Here is a 22544-nt window from a genome sequence, read left to right on the forward strand (position 1 = left end):
AAACTTTTTATTTAAAACCAGAATTTTCAAGTCTAGTAGTAGGTACAGTTGTGTGATGTAACGTAGCTAGTGAGGTTGACTACAACATTACAAGCTGCACTCTGTTTTCCTTTAGAACTAGTGTGAGTTTCAGATGAAAACAGACATTTTAAAATTAAAGGTTAAATACTTCGGCAAAGTATTAATGGTTTTCTTACATCAATTATCTCTTTAGATCAGATTTTTGCAGTGGCACTAATAGGTGATTGAGACAAGGCAGAACTTAAAACTTTATGAAAGATAAATTTAGATTTATTCCTGGCAATTGCCTTTTAGCTTTGAACATTTGTAGTGCTGGGCTGAAAAGAGCAGACATTTTTCTTTTTACATTTATATAAGTCACTGTACTGAAATAAAGTTGATTTATATGTGGTTTGAATTTGCAAATGTTCTAAATGCTTACATATGTGCTTCATTTTATGCTTGGGAATTCAGTGGGGCTGTGAGTATGTTCAGCTTGTCCGTGTATGTTTTCAAGTTTAACTCAGTGATTTATAGAAGCTGCTTAGCTGTCACACTGCATCACATGACAGACATATCACTTACTCTGAAAAAACAAAACCAAACCCACATACCTGCTATCCAATGGATAACCAAAAGAACAAATTCTTGCATTTAAAGTGATGTGTGCACCTAGTAAAGACATCCTTTGACTAATTTCTGTTTCACTAATGTGATGTAAAACAGCCAGTGGCAGTCTAAGTATTTGCATTATAATTAAAAGAGATGCAATAAGTTTCTTATCTTTATTTCTGCTATGCCTTGTTAGATTAAACTGTTCTTTTACTTTCCAGATAGGAGCATGTGGCTACATTGAGTCTTTAATTCAGAATAGTTGCTGGTTGATTCAGGCATTTAGTCTGGCTTGCACAGTTAAAGGCTACCGTATCCGTAAGTACAGCTCATTTTTCTTTTTAATTTCCTGTAAACAGTGGATGATCTCAAAATCTTCTAACATATTTAAGCTGTGTCCTCTCTTGACATATTACCTTGTGCAAACGTCTTGCATGTAAGTGCAGTTAAACAAGTTTCATCATATAGGGAGTAGCAAGAAACTGGAAATACCAGAGGGACCTCACTGCGGCCCTCCTGTATTTGAAGGGGGCTTACAAACAGGAGGGAGTCCAACTTTTTTTACATGGGCAGATAGGGATAGGACAGGGGAAATGATAGAGGGCAGTGAGGCACTGGCACAGCTGCCCAGAGAAGCTGTGGTGCCCCATCCCCGGAGGCACTCATGGCCAGGTTGGATGGCGCCCTGGGCAGCTGAGCTGCTGGGGAGCAGCCCTGCTTATGGCATAGGGTGGGACTGAGTGGGCTTTGAGGTCCCTTCCAGTCCAAATCATTCTGTGATTCTGTGATCTCATAGAATCAAAAGAGATACAAATACAAAGGGATCTATCAAGACCCCCACTCACATAAACACATTTACTGTGCTTTAAACGTAATGTCTGGTGATGCTGGAGCTTAACACAATTTCCCTGTATATGCAGTTAATTACATAATTGGGAGTATGGTTCCACCTTCCAAATGGGGTTCACCACTCAGCTGAAAACTCCCACTCCTCCTTGTTTTCAGCTGCTAAATGAGTAAACCAGTTCAGCTAATTGAAATGGCAAGAGCCTAAGCCAGCATAAAAGTGGTGTTCTTACAGTGTTCTTAGGTAATTTTTTTAATGATCATTCTCAAGTTTGTGATGGAAGTGAGAAGGGGTAAGGGGAGCAAGACCCCAAGCCTCTCAATGAGCTATTATTTTAGCTCTATACTTTGTCCTAAATTGACAGTCTGAAAACATTATTTTTTCAGTATTTTTAGCAGAATTTAAAACAGAACTGTTTTAACTGTTTGAACTGTGAATCTGCAGCAGACTTCTGAATTTCCATTTCAAAAATCCATGTGTCTGACTCTAATAGATAAGAGAACATAAGGATAGGAAAAACAAAAGATGCACATCAACAAGATAATTAATGCCTGGTGGTTCATATTCTCCAAAAGTTTTTGAGCAGAATCAGAAACTTAGACATGTTTTTCTGACTCCCCAGGGGATGAGCACAGCAGGCTTTGAAGCTCTTGGAGCTTGAGCTTCCTGACCCATTAGGCTGGCTTGCTTGTAACGCCAGCTTTGAGCCAGAGTCTGTCCTCTGAGTCCTTCTCTCCCTTCTGTAGGGCAGGGTAGGCCATTCAGTTTATAGTCTAGCTACAAAAAAACACCATTTTAATTTTTGAGTATACCCAAGAGAATTGTCTTTAGAGAATAAATAAAGGAAGAAAAATCCAAAGCCAAAGGAATGGGATTTCCTCTCTGCCTTTCTCCTCCTATCCCAAAGGAAGCAGTTTTGTGGTTTCAATTGCTTTTTCTCATCTGCAGTGGAAAGAAATATTTGATGATTGCTGTGAACTGGGTTGTGGAGAGGAATATGAAATATATTAAGTGGTAGAAGTCAATTAGAAGATTATTTTGACTAAAACAAAATACTTCATTCTCATGATATTGTTCTTAATAGAAAAATGAGAGACAAAAGTCATTTTGAAATGACAAAAAAAACAACCTTGAAACATACCATTCTAAAAATTGCTGGAATCAAATATTCCAAGCTAGCAAAAAATACTTTCCTTTTTTTCCAAACACTTACTAAGACAGACAGAATTTGCTTCAGAATTCATCACTTCTGGTGAATTCCCATTTTTCATGTGATATCACATTGTTCAAAGGTTTCCAGATTGCTTTAAAAGAAACTATAGCATAAATCAAACAGAAATACACATCAATTTAATAGCTTTATTTAAAACCATTTTAATGGCATTATTTAAATGATTAAACATTATAAAAAATACTTAATGCAACAGTTCTTACACTGATTTCTTTTTTTCCAGCAACCAACAATGCAGACTGTAAACTACCTAGTGGAGAAGCAGGAATTATCTGGGACAGTATATGTTTTGCCTTTCTCCTGTTGCAAAGAAGAGTCTTCATGAGTTACTACTTCCTTCATGTAGTTGCAGATATAAAAGCTTCCCAGATTCTAGCATCAAGGTAACATTAGGATAAAAAAAATAAAAAATAAAATAAACAGCTTGACTTAATCAAAAAAGCCCTACTGTTTATGATAGATAGCTTCAGTGGAGTTCTGGTAGTTAACATTGATTTAAACAATCCATGTAAATTAATAATTGCAGCTCCAACTGTGACACAGCACATGAGAAAACAAGTCATTAGGATTCTGATAGAAATTAAACTCACCAAACAGCATCTGATGCTTTCATAGCTTTAATTAAAAGCTGTGGAAGTCTACTTATGTTGCAGCAGTCTCTCAGCATCAGCATGTATAGGAGCAAATGCCAGCAAATGTTGTAAGAATTGGAAAGAAAACATTCTGAGATCAGAATCTGAGAAAATGGGTTTTAGAAATCACATCTCCTAAAAATGTCCCACTAGGAAAAATGCAGAGAAGGAATGATATCTGATTCAGGAAGACACTAAGTGTTGTATCATTGAAATCCAACTGCGATGTGGCAAAGTGTCACTTTGGGTCTGTTATTTCTCCACTGTCATCCATTCACAGCTGTCACTAGCACAACCATTCTGATTTTGTTCATTTGTTTTGTTTGTTTATTTTCCTTTGTCTTTTGTTTTGTAATAAGAAGGCAGATCAAAGTGAAACTATTTGCAAAGTTGTAAATTTTGAAGTAAGTGTATCATGACATTTCTTTGTTCCCCTCCCCCTCCCCCTTCCCCCCCCCCCTCCAGACAGTACAGCCTGAGCCTGGCTTCTAGTAAAAGTTGTGAAATAAAAAGTACTTACCCAAATAAGATTGTGTTTCAGACAACAGCAACCATTCCCCAGTGTCAGTTTTCAACAGTCTATAAGAATTTAGGAGTGATCAAGTTGCTAAGAACTCATCATTCTTTGTTGTACTTTACTATACTGGTACTCAAATCACCCATCAATAGCTACAGGAGCTCTTTGAACTTTTAGGCCAAGTAGGAATCACAGTGTTTGACACCAGCTCTTGAAATAACTGACTGTAAAGGAATTAATATTCTATATTAATTGATTATCTCTTTCCAGCAAATGAAATGATTAGCTATTATAAAAGAAACTTGGAAACAATCTTTCCTCTCTTTCTTCTGCCCCCGTTTCTGCTGTAGGGGTGCTGAGCTCTTCCAGGCTACAATTGTTAAGGCAGTAAAGGCAAGAATTGAAGAGGAAAAAAAATCAATGGATCAACTGAAAAGACAGTATGTATTTACATATATATATTTATAATTATACACAAGTGTATACATTCACATGTATGTGTTTTTATGTTTTTCATTGATTGTTGGTATTTATCTAGCACCTTATTTTATATAAATGATTAGTAGGTTTTTGAAGTTTTTGAAGTTTTTACAACTAAAGAACAGTTGCTATGGGTGTTCAGAGATGTTAGGCTATTGAGTGTTACTCAGTTTCAGAGTCATCTTTCCTAGAAAGACAAGACATTGCATAGGCTTAATTTTCATTTAAAAGTAGACTCACAGTTCTAAGACAAGTGTTGCAAGGTTGACATAACAAAATTAGCATGAAATGTTCTCATGTGCCTACTGAAATGGAAACAAATATTTTGTAAAAATAAAGAGAGAAGATGTGAACATCCTTACTCATTCTGAAGGTTCTTCTAAATCTTAAGAATCTATCGATGACAAGTAAACAAGATCATTGTCTAACTCTTCCACAGTTGAGTATCATAGCAATGTGACCACATTCAAGACATGTTTTGTTACTACATAGTATGTTTTGCTTTCTTCTAGTTGTCCAGCTCACTCTAGTTTTGGGTTGTCCTGTTTTATGTGGCATGAAAGCATGTGATGTGAGGAAATGCGAAAAAAAAAATATCTTTTTTTTTCATCTTTCTATGTTCCCTTCCACTATTACCCTACTGCTCTCTTGATTACTCTCTCCCTTTCTCTCATAAAAGTAGGAAGAGGGCAGTGAAATGCCAGTTCCAATGTGAAACTCATGAAAAGGCACATTGTTAATAATGGTAGGCTCATTTATTAATAAGAAGTGCCATACTAACACTGTCTCACTTGAAGGAGCAAGTATGGATGATTAAAACATAGGAGACTAAAACATAGTGGCTGGATTAGAAAGAGCATAAATCTGAACAGCAAAGCGCTGAATTAGGAAACCTATATTTAAAAGCCAAATAAGTAACATCCTGGACTTGCTGTAATGAATGACAGTATTCTCATTGACTTAAGCACTAAATATAGGATTTCATTCTGTGTATTTGAATTCCTAGTAAAAGTTGTTGCGTACCTGTTTATTCAGTTTAGCTTGTGTATGGTTGCAATTTACATAACATATATTTTACCTTCAATGAAAATGTTTTCCTTCAGTTTAACTGTCCTGGAGATTATTTTTCTCTGTGCTGTCTACTTTTTTGTTGTATCCAGCTAATATTCTTATTTAGTAACTGCAGAAAGCCTTAAAAGTCCCTCCATGACTGTGCATAACAAGCCATATGTGTTTACAGGGTTGCAAGAAGGAAAATTTGAGGTCTGACTGCATCTGAACATAACTAAACCAGTTTAAGCCTTCTGTGGTTACAGATATGTAGGACACATGAGAGTATTATGGGTGACAATGGATGCAGCGCAAGTTGTGCAGGAACCACCCCATTCCTCACTGAGTGGGAAGTTTCAGGAAAACCACTGCATAATCAGAAGTCCTCTTTTCTCAGAGCTTTATTTGCTACATTGTAGCTCCTGGCAGCAATTCTTTCATTTTCTAGTAACTGGAGGATAGTTGAAGGGGAGTAGGTAAAACCATCATGTGGTAGCAGGCAACTCAGTTTTGATCGAGTCCATGGGTGAATATTCAGGCTTGACCCTTCCAGCCAGCCCTTTCGGAGCCATTTATCTCCCTGTTCTTACAGGCAAGATTTAGTGACTGTATGTAATGGACCCTTCTAGTAGAATTCTTTGTGTGCATATGAATGAATTTTAACAGCTCTTTTTCAGAGTGGGTTGAAAGGAGTGAAGACCAGAATATAATAAGATTCTTCCTTTTGCTAGAATGGATCGCATCAAAGCCAGGCAGCAAAAATATAAAAAGGGTAAAGAGAGGATGCTAAGCATGACTCAGGATTCCACAGAGGGGCCTGAAATTCGGAAGGTTTCGGAAGAAGATGATGAAGGTACCGTTAGCCATTGTCATGCCATAACTGCAATTGAGCACTCAGGACCTAACAGACAATAGAAATGTTGGGCAAGTGAGAAATTGTTCTTCAGGTTGTTCATCTTGGTACAATGTTGATAGCTCAGTAAAATTTTGGAGCTTAATTTAGCAAAAAAAAATCTGATGTTTTACATTACAAGAAGACATAGAAAAAGCAGTTTGTTTGGACATTACTCTTGGTTAACTTCAGGCTGTTGGCAAAATGCTGAATAGCAGCAGAGGTTTGTTTTTTGAGCAAAATTATTGTGTATAAACCACATTGCTACAAAGAGATGGAATTCACATTTTTTCAGCAAGTTTTTTTGGATGCTGTGAGGCTTTTTTTCAGTTGCTGAAATATTTGTATGCTTTCTTAATGTTGTTTAAAATGTGGGAATGGATAAATGATATCTATGTAGTGAACATTTCCAGCACTGACTTAGGATCAACAATTACTGTATCTAAAATTTTGGCACCTGAAATTCAGAGGGATTTAAGAGAAGATCATTCACTGTTATAACAGTGACATGTGACTGTATGTTTTAAAACACAAAACTGAACTTTTAAGCTGTTTTAGCATAAGTTTCTGTTTAAACTGCTGCATAACCTAGAGCATTTGTGCTGGGTAGTCATGCTTCTAAATGACTTCTATACTGAATACATTCAGTAGATCTAACATCTGATGTGCTCGTGAAGTTTTACTCTTTTGAGAGAAATGAAAAGTGATTAATCAGTATAATTAACGTTTCTCATTTTGTAAAATTAATGTTTGGACATATTTCATTTTAGGAGAAGCAGACAAAGAGAAAGCCAAGGGCAAAAAAAAGCTGTGGTGGCGGCCTTGGGTTGATCATGCTTCCAGTAGGTTTTCTCAATCATTTTACAAATATGTGGATTTAACCCTTATATCCTTGACCAGAATGAAGGCATTCCCTGACCTGTTTGTTTTATGCCTGATTTTATGATTGTGACTTGATAGAAGTCTTGTCTATTTTAGCAAATAATTTCTACCTCCAAATATTCAAATAGGAAGGTTAACTATATTTTGATATTTATTTATTTATTTATTTATTTATTTTTTTTTTTTGTTGGCATCATAGCTAATGACATTTTGGGCATTTTTAGAAAGATGTCAAACCAGTACCAATAAATTCGGCCTCAAAAATCTTAACTCTCCCCTACTGCAAGGTAAAATATACTTAACATATGAATGTGAAGGTCTGATAATGTATTCTAAGAAAAGTCATAATTTTGTTGTCGTATGCACACATCATAGATCTTTTTTGTGGTCCTTCAGTGATTCTGTGGTCAGCTGTAGAAATATGAATACCACAGTAAAACAGATAGACTGCTCCCGTATCACATAGCACAGAGCTCAGCTGAGTATCTCTGATATTGTTATTAACATATTTTTTTATGTTTATTTGAGAGCAAAACTATATGCACAAGGAATTATGTTTCATTGTGGTATTCTAATGTTTTTCCATCCCAGTCCAAGCAGATAGTAGAGTTCATCTGTACACTATTCATGGGGTGAAATAGAAGAAAACCGAGTAGACTGCAATCTCAGATCTCATGTCCTGATGGATCTTTGTTCAAGGAAATCAGATATAATCTACTTAATATGTTCTGAAGATTCTAAAAGTACTTAGATAAATAGCACTGACAAGAGTTAAATATAAGTGTCTGTATAGTGCCTCATCATTTACTTTATTGAGAGTTACTCCTAGTAATAATTTTATACATCTACAGATTCCTTAATTTATGTTTGTATATTTGTTTATATCTCCAGCATATATATTTGCCATAGAGTGTATAACAGAATATTGGATGATTGTTTCTATCAAGTCACAAATAAAACTATGTCTCTATTTTTATTTTTCTAAAGGGCACAATGCCACTTTAGAGAGACCTATCCCTTTTCAAAAGTCTTGTGAAAACAAACTTCTTTTCCTATAGTTTTCACTAAGAACAATAATGTCAAAACAGATTAAAACTGTAGTTTGTGAGTTTTTGCTGTAGAATTCCAACTTACGGTGAATTTTGAAGGAATGGGATATGGTCTCTTGTTTATTCACTACTGGTTTTGTAGTGAGAAAAACTGCTCAGAGAGAGACATTGACATTGGCTTTTACTTTTTTCACCCTCATTATTTAATTTAGGTGGCAACTTATGTTTTGGTATTTAAATAGTGAGCAACCTTGAAATTATTTACTGCAATAATGCAAAACCTTGTGGGAAACATCATAGACCCTGATCCTACATACAGTGATTGCCTGCCATGTGCCTTGCTTCCCCGCTCATTGAAACACGACACTTGCAGTAGGTGTCTGCAAGTTTACAAACAAAATAGAATTATATTTCTCACATATTGTACCCCATCTGTCCTTTCGAAACACTGTGCTGTAACCCTGCAGTGTTCTCCAGTGGCCGTTTTTCTTAGTAAATGGCGTTGTGGCTGTATATATGCTGTTGAGGTTGCTAAAGCTCAAAGTTTTATCCCAGTTCTGATGTTCAATTTAGATTGTTTTCATTCTTATACCACTTATTTTAGTTTATTCTACAGAAAGATACCTCATTTGATATTCATTGGAATAAAAAATGCAGTCATTAATTTGATTCTGAGTGGAAAAGATGAGAAAAATGTATTAGGCTTTTCTCAATTATACTCTCTGAGTTCTTAGTGCTTGTGGATCAGATATGGAGCCAAACAGAGAACAGCAAGAGCTAGGGCCACATGCTTAGAGGTCCTCAGCTTCTCCTGCGGTGCAGAGTTGTGTCTGACCAAGCAGAAAAAGTGGAGTTTGCAGCTGTCCTGGGGAGTTCTTTCCCTCTGGGTGCAAACAGATGCAAATGTTATGTGACTTCACCTGCAAGACTCACCTCCTGCCTCCTCCATCTTGTTCCACAAAGCCTGCAAGTACCTTTTCTCAGTATGAGAAAATCTCATTCTGCAGTAGGAAGAGGGGCCCTGAATCCAATCTAGCCATGAATTATTTTATCATTGCAGTTTGGACACTGTAATAATCCCTGCAGGTGACTGACACACTACTTATTCCACTTTGATGTGTGCAAGAGTGCATTATTGCTATTCAATCATACCTCCCTCTTTAGTTGTAAAAGGGGTGTAATTGCTATATTATGGTGTAACCTTAGATATACTTTAACTGAAAAATTTTGGAAGGAGATCCTTTCTGATTTGTTTTCTGCCAGCTCGGGCCTTCCAGTTTTGAGCAGGTGCTGCTCTGAGCCTGTTCACAGCTGCATGGTTGTGTAGGTTTCTCCTAGATGCCAGACCTTATCCTGCTGATCTTCTGTGTGGACAGTTTCTGCTGCTGCTTATGAGACACTTCTTTTATGGAAGAGAACTGCAGACTACTGGTTCTTGAAATACATTTATATCCTCTGTGTACTTTAAGTGGGCTTTCTAAGAAGGCCCTGTGCAAAATGATTGATTTATTTGACCCCATAAATTTCCAGACTTCTAACCTCAGTTCAACAATTACAACTGCTGAAGTCTCTGTTCCTCTGCAAGGCTTTCAGGGGTGTTACAAAGCCATAACAAGGCACATGATTTTGTCTGTGAGGGAATTTTAGATGTTGAAATTATGACCTAATGGAGGTCTGGCAAATTTCACACTGTGTGTACCCTGAGGTTTCTACTGTTGTTTTGTATGACCACCTATGTACAGAGCATCTCTGTAGAATTCAAGGTATGATTGAATAGAATTGAAGCTATCGTCAGTTTTCCAGAGGCCTGTAATGTGGGTTAAACACACATTTTGATATAAGTATGTATTGCTCCATATACCCAAACTGTGTGACTTTCCATCCGAGTAACTGTTCCTTTAAATATTTCAGCTCAAATGCAGAAATTATTTACCAGTCTTCACTGCTGAATGTAATGCTGTGATTTTGATTTTTCTCTTGCTCATTATCTTATTTTTTGTTCCTTTTGTTTCCCTTGTTTATTCCTATAGACCTGTTACCATCTGAGAAATAAAAACATTGCTTCTGTTCAAGGATATAAGGCCTAGCTTAGTCACTGTGCATCTTTATTGTATCAAGGTTTCAGAATCTTTCTGAATCCATGGGCAAAAAATTGAAACTCATCTGTGTTCACATTCATAGAATCCAAGTGATCTGTTCTAAGCAAACCAAGGTTTTCCATTACCTCGCCAAAACTTAAAAGTCTGAAGAAAGCATTAACTTATACCATCCCATAGATTGAAGGATGCCTGAGCATTTTAAAGATCTTTCCTTTATTTTTTGTCCAGTGGTACGGTTTATGTAAATCCATTTATTTATCTGCTGGGCTCTTTTTACTCCCTCAAATAACCTTCACTTCTGAACTCATTCATACTAAACTGCCACTTGTTTCTAAAAAATGTGCCTTGTAACTTGATAAACGTCAAGATATTTCCTTATCTTTTCTTCTCACGGTCTTTCCTTAATTCTCGCATCGATCTTCTCCATGCCCCAAAGTGTCATAGACTAACATCAGATAATTTATCTGAGACCTATTCATCTCTTCTGTATTATCATCTCTCCTGATTATGAGTTCATAAATGACTGTTTGGCTATTTATAGGTCTTGGGGCAGATCAGAATAGAACTTCTCAGAAAAATAAGAAAATATTTTGTTTCACTTAGTGGTCAGAAGTGGAAATTATTATTTGTTTGAGACGGACAGTGAAGAGGAAGAGGAAGAAGAGAAAAAAGAAGAGGAAGAGCCTCGAAAAAAATCTGCATTTCAGGTACTTTTGTGTGATTTCCTTGGTAGCTGACAGTTGAAAAAAAAACAATTTAGGTTTTTCTTAACACAGGCGGGTATGTTCTAGCAGCTAGTACATATAAACTACATCTGAAAAGTATTGGAAATGAAATTTCTTGCCAATTTAAAATGCAATTTTACTTGCTTTAAGCATTGCCAATTTCCTACAATAACTATAATGAAATTATATCTTCACTCAGTTCTGCCAGAGGAAAACAAAAATCAAAAACAAAGTTTCCGAATCTGAGCTTTATTTTTCTGTACTACTGTATAGACAAGCAAGGAGGCTGTCTTTCCTGCTATAGAATGCTTTAGTAATTTTCTGGTTTTGAGTAAATGCAATCATTCTATGAAAAAATCACACAAAAATAAACAACTTCTCATGGAAAATAACCTAACATACTTAAAAAACATTTTAGTTTTGTTTTTGTGCGTGTGTTTTTTTTTTTTCACTAGTAACACGTTAATGCACCAGAAAAAAAAATCCTTGGGTTATAGAGAGCCTTATAATATAAAGCAACCACAACATCCTCATTTCTTTTACAGGACAGTGTTATTTAACATGTTGCATTTTAAGTGACGGACTGCGTTAATTTAGAAGATATAGTGATAAAAGACAGTGAAACACTCATGTACATAAGATTGCTTTAATCTTTATAAAACTGAAATTTTAGCTGTTGAAGAATTTCAGAGATACTGTAAATGTTTTTGCTTCTCAACTGTAAAATCTGAAGGAAACAAGTAACATCTTGTGGATATGCCTTTCCACACATTTACGAGCTTACTTTGCTCAAGAACTGGTGCATTACCAAAAGCCCAGCCCAAGAAAGGGCAGGCAGTTTCCTCCATGATGAGTGATCAGTTCTGCAGTATGTTAAACATGAAGATGTTTAGTGGCAGGAGACAAGTTGTCTGGAAAATAATATTGTGTTTGTTTATGAAAATTTGTTCATCATTAGATCATCTATACTTCATATGCCTTCCATCACAATGCATGTGGTCTTAATACTAGCAATGTGATCTTATTCTGAGTACAGTCTGCTGAAGAATTACTTTAATTATTTTCTTTTTTCAGTGCAAATAGTTTGCAATAGTCAGCTCGAGGGAAGATTTTAATATTTTATTTGTTAGATAATACAGGTATTGTAGACATCACACGTGATCTTTTTTCCGTACTGGAGTCAGTGGATGTAAATACTTTTTAAATAATCTAGATACTATCATGCAATAGATATGTTCTATTAATACCTTCTCATTTTCTACTAATTGCTCTTGCTTTGTCCTTCTTTATAGAGAGCTATTGGAAAATTTGCTTCAGCCATTTTAGCCTTGCCAAAGTCTGTCATTAAACTACCCAAAACTATTCTTCAGTATTTAATCAAAGCAGCTAAGGTACTTGACATTTTGTGAGTGCTAAATATGTGACCCATCCTGGAGTAACATACATCTCTGTTCTTGTCTGCATTTTTCCTCTAATATAAATGATACAAAAAGTAATGGAAGTTAAATCTTCATTCCTACTAAATGCAATGCATTTCTTACTTTTGGAGTGGTATTGTGACAAGAAAGCAGTCTATCTTGCCTTAATTGCAGCCTTGGAGAGAAAATGCAGACCCAAATTCTTGATTTCTTCTGATACTGTTGTATAAGATGGTCACATCCAATTGCATGCTTCTTATGGACCCTGTGGCAGTTGATCTCAGAAAGCTGGTAAAAAGTTCATGAAAGACACATATTGTTGCACCAAGTTACGGTCTGACAACTTTTCTGGCTTCATAGTCATAAAAGAGATTTGTTCATTTTCACATCCTCCTTGAATACATGTGTGATTTTCTAGCTTTGACTAACAGTAAAAACTTAAATATACGTGTCATCTCTTAAAATGTCCACTGTTGAACATATGTAAATATGTAAATAAATACATTTATTAAACAAATACATTTTATTCATTCTAATCTCCTACCCTCTTCCAAATCTTCCTTTTATCTCTGATATATTTATTCATACTGTGACTGTGGGTAGCATACACCATCTCAACCAGCTGTTCAATTGGAGATGTTGAGTTTTTAATTTTCAGTGAGTAATGTGTTGCTGTTTCACTTGAGGATCACCATTCCCTCAGATCACCTCAGATCATTGGCAAGCACCTATTACAAAGGAAAGAGGAACTGATGCCACTTATCCCATGCGTTTGCACACGTGGTGCTTGTTTTGGACAAGTCAGATATATTAAATACACAGATCTTAAGAGTTTTGGAAGAGGACTTTCTTAGCAACAGTAACAAAATGATTTCCTCTCCATGATCGTGCACATGCACAAAAAATAACAAAGTATTTTTCTCTTTATGTTCAATAAAAGTCAGATTGACAGTTTAGAAATTGCTTTTAATATATTTATATGCTAATTTTTAAAATACAAATAATACAAATAGCCACTTACTGTTGTGTCCTGTAAGGGGCAGCTCCAGCTTCTCTGAGATACACGTGTGTTTCTGTCACTCTGTGCATGTTTGTCTTGTGAATTAATAGAGCTATTTGATTGCAGTGCTTTATTTCACCCTCATGCATGTACCTTTGGGTCTCCCTGTCCTATCTCTGTTGCAGTCTGTGTTGTTTAGAAATAGAAAATAATGCAGTGCCAATCAAAGATTATTTTCATTTTCAAATGGAAACTGTAACAGGAACTAAAGAACAATTTTTGTCCTCAGTGTCTGAAAATAAGGTTCAGTTATTTCAGTTTCTGTTATTCACATTTTAGGCTGAATGAAAAAAATATATATAAAAGTGTTACTGCTTTTTTTCTTCAGCCTTCCCTCACAACTTGAGCAGAACTGTTCAACAAGTTAGTTCTTGGTAACTTCTTTATATATGTATATATATTTAATGCCTAGAGCATTAATAAATATTTTGGATCAATTCCATGCATAATGTAATCATACAGGTCAACAGACTGTTGATCTGAGTGAGTGCTGTGAGCAGGATTTGGTCCCATTAGACCCCCTTGATATATGTAACTATCAGCATTTCCATTTTTCAATTGGGAAAAAAAAAAAACAAAACAGTAGCAGAAGAGTTGGTGAGTGACTCATGTGAGGCACCGAAGGGATCCATTCCCAAATTGAGGAGTAAATTTGAGGAATTCTCAAGTGCTGTTTTTGGGACTCTGCAGAGATAGTAAAACTACATATTTTACACTGTGAAAAGGAAAAAAAAAAAAAACCCTTACAGTATAACAAACATACAAACACAAATACCTGAACTAAAAAGCTGCAACATCTTTTGATGCTTTAGTTGGTCGATGGCAGCTCTTAAAGTTTACACTGCTCTGCATCATGTCTGCAAAATGATAAAGCAGACAGATAAAATGAAACAACTTAGGTAAAGGAGCCCATATACACAACAAGGTATTAATTCCCAGAGTTCAGAGCATGAATTTTTGTGGGTTCTAATGAAACTTGGTTCACCCACAAGTGTTTTCACATTTGGTTTTATGCTAGCAAAAATAGCACATGAAAACTCGGCAGATCCACAGGAGAGGTGTTTGGTTTGGGATTCAAAATGTTTGCTTATCCCTGCAGATCTGAATGTGTTTACTCAAACTCTGTAGTCCTGCTTATGGCTTTTTCTATGGCTTACTCTCAGGCCATGAAGAACTTCAAAATAAATGAGTTTTTCCTTCCAGTTTGTTTATCAGGCCTGGATTACTGATCCTAAAACTGCACTACGACAGAGGCGCAAAGAAAAGAAAAGTTTTCAAAAAGAGGAGAAGCGAAGGCGTAAAGTATATGGGGATGGTATGTACACTTCTCTGTTGTGAAAAGCATAACCACGTGTTAGCTGTACTACCTGTTGTTCATGGTAATGAAAGGCAGCTGATTTTTAGAGGACAAATGCTCTCCATTCTAGCTAGAAACTGGAAAAGGACCTTCTGCTGTAACATACCTTTACTGGTCTGTAGCCATTTCTTCATGGCGAAATTTATTAACTTTAGGCCAGCTGGCTGGCTTACCCTGCTCCAGCCCATGACAAGGCCAGTCAAGATAGATCCTTTTCCTGTACACAGTATGCATTAGATGAGATAAAGGACAAGAGAAAGATGCATGTGATTTCCATGTAAGACACAGTAAGGAACCCAAATATTCAGGCACCCGTGGATTCACAATGAATTCAGCAGGTATCAAAAGGAAAACATACAGGTGCTAATATTTACCAGCACTTTAAAAACATGTGTGCCACTGATACAAAAATAAAATAAAATAAAATAAAATAAAATAAAATAAAATAAAATAAAATAAAATAAAATAAAATAAAATAAAATAAAGATCAGTTGATAAGGGATTCATATCTCTTCAATATTTGCACCTTTTTAAACAAGAAAAGAAATAAGAATTTTAAAGATGGGAAGAGGAGGGCCCGTTCAGGCTGAATCAGATGGGCTGTTCCTCCATTTGTCATCTTCACCTGAAGCTTTACATTTTGACAGTTGTCAGTGAAGCTGTAGCTGCAGTTCTGGGTTACTACATAGCAGATGTTTTTTGCTCAGCAGGCAGCATAGTAAGAAAACGATACTGGAAATTGCAAGAGAGGAGTGGTCATCTGTGAACACCTTCACCAACAGGGTAGTCCGCTTAACTGAGTCCTTAAGAAATGGAGATGTGCTTTCTCTCACAGTAGTGAGAGAAAGTCACTTCTACTAAGTAACAGGAGCACTTTCTAACTTGAATGGGATTTACACCTGAACTTCAGTAGACATAACCTTCATTGTTTCACTCACTGGTTTCAACAGGAAGTACTGATGCAGATTGCGAAGACAGTGAAGAAGAACCTGTCAAGAAGAAGTCTGATGGCCCAGGTATGAAGAGAGAAAAAAGTTTTCCCTGCTGCTACAGTGCAGTTGTGAGTGGTGGGATAAGCAGTAGATGACACAGACATCATTGCAGAGATCCCAGGCTAGCATAAAAGCTGGCAAATCCATTCTGATCTGTATAAAGAGAACTAACAGCTTTCAGATTTCCTATTGTCAGATTTACAAGTCTTGAGCATAAGATCTTACTTATGGAATATAAATTACTGCACTTATCCCTTCTACATTTTAATAAATACACCTGCAGGTTCAAACTGGATCACTTGCAATGCATTTTATTACAGACATCTTATTCCCAAGCTTAGCTTCCAATCTTGATTGCATTATGGAACCATTGAATCATGGAATCATGGAAAAGACCTCTGAGATCATCCTGTCCAACTGTCCTGTTACAACTGGTATTTCCTACTAAACTGTGTCAATCAGTACAACATCTAAACATTTATTGAACACCTCCAGGGATGGTGACTCCACCACCTCACTGGGTATTCAGTTGTGTGTTGCCCTCTCCATTGCTTTTGAGGATCTGAAGTTTTATTATTGGCACAGTGACTTTGCAATTTTTCTGTATATTTTAGCAGCGATAAGATAATGCTTTAACAAGGTGTAAGTAGTTCCTTTAAAACAATGATATTTTCACAGTCTTACCCCTTTTCAAATTTGAAGATGCTTCACATAGCAGAAATGTCAGCAGCTTGCCGGATCTTGCCCATGTTGACAGGTTTCCTACAATGAAGTGCAATGAATCGTAACTCAAAGCTTGGATCTTAGTTTCTAATTGCTGTAAAAGACAACAAAAACTTTGATTCAAAAACTGTTTTTCTTATTGGAATCGCTATCCAGAGTTCCAGTTAGAATTCTGTCTCTGGGTGAGCTACACCATGTAAGGATAGATGAAAATGAAATACCATTTCTTTCTAGCATGGTTTTCTGATGGTGTTTTGAGGTCTTTATTTTTTGTTACTTTCTTCTGGTCACCTGTGTTAAAGCATGAAAGTGAATCACTTGAATGCATCTCCAGGGAAGCAGTCGGTGCTAGAAAGGAGTTAGGGAAAGGAAATGAGGTTGGTAATTAATTTATATTGGAAGTGGTCAATTTAATGTGCAGTAACCATTACTAGGTAATAAGTAGTAAACGAGACAGTTGACAAAATTAGGAAGTAATTGTTATGTCTTTATTAACCTTGGATGAAATCCTGCCTCATACTCTTAGGCAGAGAGAAACCATCTCTGCATATGACCCTTTAAGTTAAAATAACAATCTCTGCAGAAAATAAACATTTGTTTCCCTTTTTGAAGAGGTCTAGATGCAATCGATCCCTAAAAGATTATTTTTAAAAAGTTTCAGAGAACAGCAAAGCTGCCAGAACAGCATCATTAAAAATGTATGTTAAATCACCTCCGTCCCAGAGAGAAAAATGACCTTTCAGCTTAGAATGGAAATGCTTGGCCAAGTGTTGTTGTGAGACTATGGCACACCAGTGGTAATCAGCTGTAAAGATCATTATTTTAACCTGAGAGCTGTGACCCTCCTGAAGTCAGTAGCAGAAATTATATAATGGAGAGGGAGAGTGTGAGTTAAAAAGGCAGCTGATATATTGTAGGTTTCTGTGTATGACTGCCAAATTTTATTTGAAATTATTCACAATATTACAACTGGAATTCAAAGAAAATGAATGCCTCTATGAGCAGAAAGACCTTTACCTTTATTTTATGGTGAAAAGATTTTTGTAGCTTCAAGATATGTATATTAATCTATATGTGAAGAAAATTTAACTAGATAAAAAAAAGATCTTCCTAACTTTAACTGATATAGAAAAAGACTGGAAACAAACAAACAAACAGACAAAAAAAACCCTGCAAAATGTTATTGGAATAATGGTATGGACACAAAAACTTCTCTGTTCAAAGATACTGGGCTGGTTAAATGACATTGCTCAGGTAAATGGGATGTGCTGCAATTTGAGCAGCCACTGTACTGGAATGTACCACTATTGTATTGTCAATGCATATGTTCACACAACACTGCCTGAACACCTAGAGATACGTGCATGTTCCTCCACAGGAAATATTATACACTATTAGCCTGGCATTTTTTGTAAGGAGTGAACTTGCTCTCTAAAGTGTGTTGCTTGCCATCTTGTGGTTCAGTTAAGAACTGAGGTTGTTCAAATCGTCTTGCTTTGGTGCTTTGGTTGGCTCCTTAGTATCCACCTGAAGCATTTTGTTCTTGCATGGTGGATTATTTGCAGTTTTCTGTTGTCTCTTTGTCCGCTTCCTCTCAAAGTTATCTATATGCCTGGTGCCTTGTGATTTTGAACCTAGAACGGGCTAGTGGATGGATTTCCATTCAGTGGATTGGAAAGAAAATTTTCAACATCTGTGTAACACTGTGTAAAAACAGGAGAGTTGTGTATGTGCTGGGGAATAACAGAAAAAATAAGTTGAAACTGCTGCTTTTTAAGTCCAGTCAATAATGTTATATGAACCGCTGAAATGAAAAACTGAATTTGCTGCCTTGAGCAAAAGAAAACTATTCTTGCTGGTATAAACTCATAAGTACTGCTCATGGAAAAGTGTACCTTTTTGGCAAAGTGCAAGAGTGATGTTTTGTAAATGCCTCATGTGATTAGTGCTGACTGAACTAGTTGATCTGAGATTGCTGGTGATATGATGCAATCTATTTTTAAAAAAGAGAAGCTTTAGAAAGAGTAAAAATGAGAAGATGTGTTCAGGCAGTTGGAAAACTGGGAGTGATTCAAAGACTATTTATGCAAGTTGGACATTCAAACTGAGCTAAGCAAGGTTCAGTCACAGAAGTCAAGTGCCAGGCATAGAGAAAAAGAACATAAGTAAATAGTCAGGGGCTGGAGGAACAGCTGTTAAGATCACTGGAACTGGGGACGTTGAGCAGCTCTCAGGAGATGCCCAAATCTTTGGGTTTCACTTCTGCAGACCTACACATATGGTGTCCAAGATCAGGGACTACTCGTATGACTAAAGATTCGGGATCATGAAGTTCTGGGATGGAAAAGGGATTCCAGATGATAAGCTTAGACATGCAGGCAGGAAAATGGCCCAGACAGCCAAAAGGCCTCCAGCCATCTTCGGAGATTCCTTACTATGACAAGATCTCTCAGCTTGGACTATTATTAGACAATAAAGGAAAATTGAAACTAACTCCAAGCAGTAATACAGCAAAAGACATTTGCATTCATTAACTTTCTTTTGCTTTCCCTCCCTCTTAGATAACATCATCAAGAGGATATTTAATATTTTGAAGTTCACTTGGGTCCTTTTTCTGGCAACACTAGACAGTTTTACAGCTTGGCTTAATTCCATCTCAAGAGAACACATTGATATCTCTACTGTGCTGAGAATCGAACGCTGTATGCTGACCAGGGAGATTAAGAAGGTAACGTCTTTGGCCTTTTTCTTCTGTTAATGCCATTTCCAGCCCAGTGAAAAATCAAAGATTGTCTTTTCAGGTCAACCATGTTAAAGAGAATAATTGTAAAAACATCGCTTAAATGCACATTTAAAAAATATACCAGGAGTCTTCTACTGCTTGTTATTTTATTAATATTTAAATAATAAATCACTTGATTTATTACCTGCATGCAAAGCAAATGTCTGGAAAAATAATTATTTAAAAGGTTGATATAAGATTTGGCTGAAAGTGTCCTGCGATAAAGTCTGGTTTTGAGGAGGCATGATAGATTCAAGTAGAAAGGAGCAAGCATGGCATTTTAAACAGCTCAGAAACTACCTCAGACTTCATATTTCATGCTTTTTGTGGGCCACGTTGCCTTGGAAATGACTGACAACCTGCAAGCATAATTTTCTTCATTCACAGTGAAGATATGTGGTCCCCCAAAGACTATTTATATATTAGTAAAACTCATTATTATCAAAGATAAACATTAACAGTGTAGCTAGAAATGTGTACGGATCTTCAAAATGCAAGTAGGTATTACCCTGCAGTAGTTTTAAGCTCTCATTTTAAGTTCAGATATTTTTACTTATGTCACTAGCTACCCAACTATTGCTGGAAACTTGGCATAGAAGTCTCATTTTTAGTTCTTTTCAGTTCTTAGAAGCTGCAGACGATCTCAGACTTCAATAGCTCAAAAGCATCATAAGCACATTAGAATCTTTGACCATAATAAAGCCCTGTCCTGGCTACCCACAGTCAGTGCCTGCTGGCACGATAAGCAGGCTGCCTGTGACCCCAGGAAGTTCAAGAAACAGGCTTTCCTGGTCAGCAGAAAACCTGTACTGTCTGTCATAAAATACAGAGCTAAGAAGAGATGGCTGCTTCAGTGTTAATGCATATTTATGATTATTTTCCCCAAGATGTCTAGTGTTAGGTAGAAAAGAGAAAGAAGGAGAAAAAAAGGAAGGAAGGAAGGAAGGAAGGAAGGAAGGAAGGAAGGAAGGAAGAAGGAGCGAAGGAAGGAAGGAAGGAGGAAGGAAAGAAAAAAGGAGGGAAGGAAGAAAGAAATGAAAGAAGAGAGGAGGAAGAAGGAAAGGAAGGAAGGAAGGAAGAAGAAGGAAGGAAGGAGGAAGGAAGAAAGGAAGGAAGGAAGGAAAAGGAGGAAGAAGGAAGGAAGGAAGAAGGAGAGGGAGGGGGGGAGGGAGGGAGGGAGGGAGGGAGGGGGGGAGGGAGCGGAGGGAGGGAGGGGGGAGGGAGGGAGGGAGGGAGGGAGGGAGGGAGGGAGGGAGGGGAGGGGAGGGGAGGGAGGGAGGGAGGGAGGGAGGGGAGGGAGGAGGGAGGGAGGAAGGAGGAAGGGAGAAGGGAGGAAGGAGAGGAGGAGGAAGGGGAGGGAAGGGAAGGGAGGAAAAGGAGGGAAGGAAGGAAACAACAAACAGACATGGCATACTTAGTGTAAACCTTTCTCTTCTCTAGCAATTGTGCCAGTATGTAGCAATGAATAGTCTCGAACCAGAGATTATACCTGGACCATTATGGTTAATAGTAGCAAAGAATCTACATTCTTGGAGTTAGGCTTTTTAATCAGCTTTCTACTGTTGGCTTCCAGAAGATCCTACAATAAAGCTGTACTGTGATTCCATACTGTGTGGACTTCCTCTTGTTCATTTTAAACTTACTTCCTCATCATTTTGGGATCTCCTGTAGAAAAGAGTTGTCTTCTTCTTACTTTACCTCTACTCCTCCTAAATCTCCATAGAATCCTCTCCTGTCATTCTCTTCTAAGTTACGAAGTCCTGTTCTCTTTAGCATCTCTTTGCATGGCACGAATCATCTTTATTGTCCTTCTTTGTAGTATATCCAGATTTAATATGGCCTTATTAAGGCTGGACAACCTGAATTATATACACTTTTAAGGTAATGGTGAGCCACAAATTTGAACAGAAGTGTATTTTCCTTTACTATTAAGATCTAAGAGTTGTGTTTCAATGTTTAGTTAATTGACTAACGATTTTCAGGGGCAATACACTCAGATTCCAAGATCTTTGAGACAGACAGAATTGGGCATAAAGCCTATCATTATCTAAGCTGTTTTTCCCATTACACTTCTTTGCCTTCATTAGCAAAAAAATTTCATTTACTGTTTTTTACCAAGGTACTTAGTTTTATGAAGTACTTCAATACTGCTTCAGTCAACTTTACATCTGAACATCCTAAATATTTTCTTTGTTCATCTAGAAATTTTATCACCTCACTATTTTCCTCCTTACACAGATGCTAGAACTCCTTGAAGGACCAGCTGATTACCTCTCTGTACAAAAAAAAGATAACATTTTGGTTTCCCTAGTGTTTTACTGAGGGATAAGTACAAGTGATATAGTTTCCTTTATTTCATGGCTGCTTAATTTATTATAAGTGCCACTTGGGATCACTCCTGATGCCATCAATCTTCAGATCAGTATCAACTTCTCTGTCTCTGTCAATTAGATCATTTCAGCTGTTGTTTCCCGCAGAGCTCTTTGGTAAGCACAATCCAGTCAGTGTTTTGTTCTCAGTCTGATATTTTATAAAATAATCACTCCAGCCATTCCATGATTTTCAGGCTATTGACAATGTCAGTGACTTTTTCTGCAATAAAGAGAAATGCAAAAAAAAAAAAGTTATTTTTTTGTCCAGTTGCCAGTCCAGTTACACTTCTTTATGCCTTGATCAATTGTTGATAGCGTGGTTTTACGGCAGATGATTCTTATGACAATACTGGAAATATTTTTATTCGATTATTTTTGATGCTAGGGTTATTCCTCAGGATCTTCTTTTAGTCTAATTTCCTGAAGTTTTACACTTAACTCTACAAAGTTAAAATTGAATCATCATTTCATCAGTTGTGGGGCACTTTTGCTGTCCTAGCACTTGTCCTTTATCAGAGACCTGTAATAAGGATAGTACACTGTAGGTGCTGTAACTTCAAAGGCACACAGATTTATTGCTGCAGAAACAGCAAAGTGTGTACACAGGTTAACCTTATTTAAAAAAAACAAGGTTCTGGTTTTGTTTTAAATTTTTTCTGATGCAACTTCAGATTATGAAAATTTTCAATATGAGACAGTGTCAAGGTCTAGAGTTGAAGTATTAATACTAAAGTAAGAATATTAAAGGAAATAGGATCTATATTTTAGAGTAGATTAATTATTTTGATTGCAAAAAAGTCTTCGCATAAGGTTTATAATATGTC

General features: G+C 36.7%; 1 protein-coding gene across 7 annotated transcripts in view; it reads left to right on the top strand.

The window, feature by feature from the left end:
- Positions 1-22544, top strand: part of PIEZO2 (piezo type mechanosensitive ion channel component 2) — a 273784-nt gene that overhangs the window by 222007 nt on the left and 29233 nt on the right. For 4 of the 7 annotated variants that reach the window (XM_032442628.1, XM_032442629.1, XM_015855375.2 and 1 more), the window contains 9 exons: positions 834-930; positions 2914-3073; positions 4190-4279; positions 6101-6222; positions 7032-7103; positions 10895-10998; positions 14698-14809; positions 15802-15867; positions 19128-19294. In XM_032442628.1, coding sequence (XP_032298519.1) covers positions 834-930; positions 2914-3073; positions 4190-4279; positions 6101-6222; positions 7032-7103; positions 10895-10998; positions 14698-14809; positions 15802-15867; positions 19128-19294 — 990 coding nt within the window. Of the gene's footprint in view, positions 1-833; positions 931-2913; positions 3074-4189; positions 4280-6100; positions 6223-7031; positions 7104-10894; positions 10999-12308; positions 12408-14697; positions 14810-15801; positions 15868-19127; positions 19295-22544 lie in introns of all 7 variants that reach the window. The other 3 variants (XM_032442625.1, XM_032442626.1, XM_032442627.1) reach the window with 1 other exon arrangement.

This window comes from Coturnix japonica, chromosome 2 (genome assembly GCF_001577835.2).
Source record: "Coturnix japonica isolate 7356 chromosome 2, Coturnix japonica 2.1, whole genome shotgun sequence".
Taxonomy (NCBI): Eukaryota; Metazoa; Chordata; class Aves; order Galliformes; family Phasianidae; genus Coturnix; species Coturnix japonica.